Source organism: Solanum stenotomum, chromosome 11 (genome assembly GCF_019186545.1).
Source record: "Solanum stenotomum isolate F172 chromosome 11, ASM1918654v1, whole genome shotgun sequence".
Taxonomy (NCBI): Eukaryota; Viridiplantae; Streptophyta; class Magnoliopsida; order Solanales; family Solanaceae; genus Solanum; species Solanum stenotomum.
In genome coordinates this window covers 18383310-18388204 of record NC_064292.1, presented here as the reverse complement: position 1 = coordinate 18388204, position 4895 = coordinate 18383310, and the positions used below count along the sequence as shown (strand labels likewise).

Here is a 4895-nt window from a genome sequence, read left to right as displayed (position 1 = left end):
GTAAAAATCGAGAATGACACGTGGGAAAATCAGCAAGCAACCCGTGGAGAAAACACAGACCTGAGTTATGATATTAGGATCTCGCATTCTTCTGCAATGGGTTTACTATTGAACGGTCATTTTCTAGTGCATGGTCCATGTTTTTGGAACCAAAAACACAGACCTGAGTTATGATATTAGGATCTAGTATCATATTAATTAGTGACGTGTACTTGAATAACAAGTCACCGATATGATATTGGATCCTAATATCATAACTCTGGTCTGTGTTTTTGGTTCCAAAAACAAGGACCAGACACCAAAAAGTGACCGGTCAATAGTAAAGCCATTACAGAAGAATGCGAGATCAGCACCAAAGGTTATGCAACTACGAGTCATGTACAACTAAACATAAAGTTGAATAATTAAGTTTTTCAAGTAGTAAAATTGTAGTATTTGATTTGTAGACGCGCCGATAGTACATAACTCTTGAGATATATATGTTCCATAGAAAAAAGTGAAAACTAAGATAATACATAACAACTTGGCAAACCATAATAGCTGATCATAATCTGAAATTGAATAGCTAGTCTACACTTGTGGAAGAGAAATTAATGCAACAAGTGAATTTAAGCAACTTTGAGAGCAGCAGCAGCAGCAGGAGGCCTAAAGAGTAGTTGTTGGGTTAGTTTAGTTAAAGTGATTTGATTGTGATGTAGTAATCTTTTTTCAGAATTATAAGCTGACCATTTCATCTGCATGAAATTCCTCTTCCTCCATGGTGCCAAATGGATCCTTTGTTGGGCTGTTGATCTCTTTGCTGCATCGCACATCAACCGAACGATAGCATTCAAGTGTTCAGATTTCCCTATAAAAACCTGAGGCAATAGGGTAATGAGTTTAGAGTATTCTTTGCACGATTTTGCCAACTTGAATTCATCTCTGAATTCCAATTCTATCAACAACGGAACCTTCTTCTTTCTTCCCTGTGTGCTTGCTATAACTTGTATGTATTCGTGTCTCCCTCCAGGCATCTTTGATGTGTGGTTCCATTTCGAAGTACAAAGGCTAGCATTGAATCCCTTTTCACACAACTCTTCAACAACTCTTCTTCTGAAGCACTTGGCACATGATGATGGTCTGCCTACTTTTCCATTTGAGCATTCACATATAACATTATTAATTCCCACATCTCTAGCCCCTTCTACACTTCTTGTTATCCCTTCTCGTACTTTTGATCCAATCAACCTATATTGTTCCAATATTTCCTGCACATTAATTATGTTAATTTCTAATCTTAATTCACTTAATCTTTTCAAAATGTTAAAAACAGATGATACATAATTACTGTATATCATTAACTTGGTTTTTATGTCCTCCAACTTTGTGTGTGCACAAGTAAATACTTAAATTTGTATAAAGTTGAACAAGTGGACACACGGGTCCTACTTGGTGTCTTAAGTGGCAATTCACATCTTACACGACATCTTATGTGGTGTCCATGTATTATGTCACTAGGACGCATGTGTCTACTTATTCAACTTTTTACAAGTTTAAATTTTTACCTGTGCACACCCAAAAATGGAGAACATGTAATGACCCAGTTGGTCATTTTTGGAAATTGTCATAAAATTACCATCTTTTCCCTCCCGATATTGATCCAAAGTTATTTATGTTTGAGTTTTGAAAGCTGGTTTCGAACCTTGAGTATAAAGTTGTGAATTTTGTAAGATTTGAGTTTGAAAAGCTAAATTTGTTAAAAAATGGTTTTTAGTGTCTTTTGGAGTTTTCAATATTATCGGAATAGAATTCCGTCGATTCCATCATTCCCGATTTATGAAAATTGATCTAAGATAGTTATTTGTTTCAGATTCGGAAATTTTTGAGGATCTGAGGTCATAAGTTAGAAATTTGTGAAATTTTAGCCTTTGGATTAACCTTGGTCAACATTCGGGGTTCGGATGCTCGGATTGGAATTCCAAGAATTCCGTTGGATTTGGGGGATGATTTTAGGCTTAAGTGAGGACTTGGTTGAATTTTCAGAGGTCCTGAGCTTGTTTTGGCCTTCTTAGGCATTATGTTAGTTTTTTGTGACTTTCACGAATGTCGGGTCAAGGAAACCTCGAATTCATGTTTCGAAGGTTCCATTAAGTCTGGAACATTGAGATAGTCAGTATGCATATATGATTTGTGTGTATGGGCTTTGAACAAATCTCGAGGGTCCATTCGATAATTTGTGTTTGGATGTGTTTTGTTGGTGTCTGCAGGCTTCGCTTTTTCGAAGACTTGCTCGCTTGAGTGAATTTCGCAAAAGTGAACGAGCCTTCGCTTTTGCGAGAGGTGCCAATTTTGCGAGGTTTGCAAAAGTGAAATTCTTGTTCGCTTTAGATGGCCGCTTAAGAGAACTTGAGTCTGTTTTTACGACACCAGAGAGGGGTTTTTGGCCTTAAATTTCAGGGTTTTAGCCTTTTTTCCATTTTGAACTTTGTAAAATTCTTGGAGGCAATTTTTGAGAGATTTTTCGTGGTGAATCTTTTGGGTAAGCTTTTGTGACCCTAAAACTTCATTTCCCTTTGATCATTTATGAGTTTTAACATCAAAACTTAAGAGAATTTGATTGTTGCACACTGTGATGAGACATGTGATATAAAATCGATGAGAAATGGTTACGGGTAGTGATATTATACCGAAGAGAAATGGTTTCAGCAAGTGATTTGATATAAAGTCAATTGAAATGGTTTCGACTAGTGATATGATATAAAGCCGATGAGAAATGGTTTCAGCTAGTGATGTGATATAAAGCCGATGAAAAAATGGTTCCGGCTAGTGATGTGATATAAAACCGATGGGAAATGGTTTCGGCTAGTGATGTGACATAAAACTGATGGAAAATGATTCCGGCTAGTTATATTGTGCCGAAGGATAATGGTTCCAGCAAGAGTTGGTTATTATGATTTGATTTGCTTGTACTTGTGATTTATCTAATTGTTACTTGTGATTGACGTACTTGATTCATGTTAGTTGTTGAATTGTGACTATTGAACTATGTGGTTGAGCCTTGTGAACTGTGTATTGTAGCACTGCTAGGTTGGGTTGATTTCTATGCAGGTTGTAGTTTGAGGAGGTTCGATTGGGATGAAAGGAGTCTTCGTTTTCTAGCTAGTTTTGCTTTGCTTATTAGGTTGCTTGTTGAGTACTGTATTGTTTGGTACTCACTCCTTACTTCTACACTTGTGTAGCCTTCGAACCCGGTACCGTGTGATTCCTCTTCTTCTTCTCCCATTTCCGAGGCTTGTTGAAGATGAGGTAGCTATTTGTCATCCCGTGCGGGCTCTCTGTTTCCTTTACGTTATGCTTTGTTCTATTTGGGAAATAAAGACATTGAGACTTATACTTATTTTTCATTCCGCACTTTATGTATTAGTGGCTTGTACACGTGACAACCAGATTTTGGAGTTATAATAGAAAGAATAAGTTTTTCATTTTTATCTTGTTCTTGTTTCTTTTTCACTTTTTCTTTTGTTTCGTTTGGTTAAGGCTGTCTTTTATTGATGGAAATAGATAAGTGTCATCATGTCTATTTTTGGATCGTGACAGAACATAAATCTCAAATAATAACTAGTTAAAGAACACACTATTGGGGTCGTTTGGTAGAGTGTATAAGAATAATGTTGAATATGATGTATTAGTAATGCAAGTATTAGTAATGCTTGCATTATTTCTTATACATTGTTTGGTTTGATGTATTGGAAATTGCAAACCTTGTATAAAGGCTATTAAAAAAATATTTGTTTACAAAAATACCCCTACTCTTTTATTTTGTACACTTTCTTTTGCAACAAGGTTCTATAATAAAACAATCACAATAGAATTCTTTGCTAAAATGTCATTAGCTCTTCTTTTTCCCCCAAAAATAAATTAAATAGTTTTTAGTATTACTTTAAAATATTTTTGAGGAAAGTTGTCAAAGAGGTTTTTTTTAAAAAAACTCAAACTTATATTGTTATTTTTGGTGCGTGCACCACAGACTGGCATTGATAGGATCCAGAGCAGCACTTGAGTAAGATAAAGTTTTATGATACCTATAAATTACGAATTTGAATCACAAAATCAATAACTTATTATAATAATTTTACTTATCACACTCTAAGATTAGAAGTATATCAAAAGTGTAATAAAAATAAATTGAAACTCATAATTACACTTCAAGATAATCATTTAACATTGGTAATTCAAGTCATTTTAATACCTCATCATTTAACCCCCACCGTGCCTCAAAGTCTACCACCAACAAACTAATTATTTCTAGTTCTCAATATTCATTTTTGATCAACTCATTCGCCAGAAGCAATAATAATTTTTTATTAGCAATAGTATATGTGTTGCTCTATTGTATTTTGCCCCTTCATACCTCCCTTTTGTCAATTGTGTTTTGACTTTGAAGTACATAGTGGAGCAACAACATTTTTTAACTTTTCAAAAATATTTTAGTGGAGCAACAACATTTTTAAAATTTTCAAAAATATTTTATCAAAATAAAAAAAGTTCTCCGTATAAAAAATGTTAACAATTGCAATAATCTATATGTTTTATTACTGCATTTTGCAAAGATTAGGGGTGTGTTTGGTATGAATGAAAAATATTTTCCATGAAAAATGTTTTTCTAAAATATGTTTTCCTAGAAAATAAATAGATTTTTGACTTATTTTCTCATGTTTGGTTGGTGAGTAGAAAATATTTTTCGGAAAAGATTTTTTAGTGTTTGATTTATGAATAAAAAATATTTTAAAGAAAATATCAATTATTTTTATTAGAGAGTAGAATTTTTTTTGAAATTGAAAATATTTTTTAAAAACAAACTTAATTTTTTTGGGGGGCTGGGGGCTGGTAGGGGGGATAGCGGGGGGGGGGGGGGG

General features: G+C 34.1%; 1 protein-coding gene across 1 annotated transcript in view; it reads right to left on the bottom strand.

Moving 5' to 3' along the window:
• Positions 1 to 418: 418 nt before the first annotated feature.
• Positions 419 to 4895, bottom strand: part of LOC125844774 (uncharacterized) — a 7477-nt gene continuing 3000 nt past the window's right edge. The window contains exon 2 of the mRNA XM_049524109.1: positions 419 to 1247. Coding sequence (XP_049380066.1) covers positions 609 to 1247 — 639 coding nt within the window. The 3' untranslated portion in view covers positions 419 to 608. The remainder of the gene's footprint in view (positions 1248 to 4895) is intronic.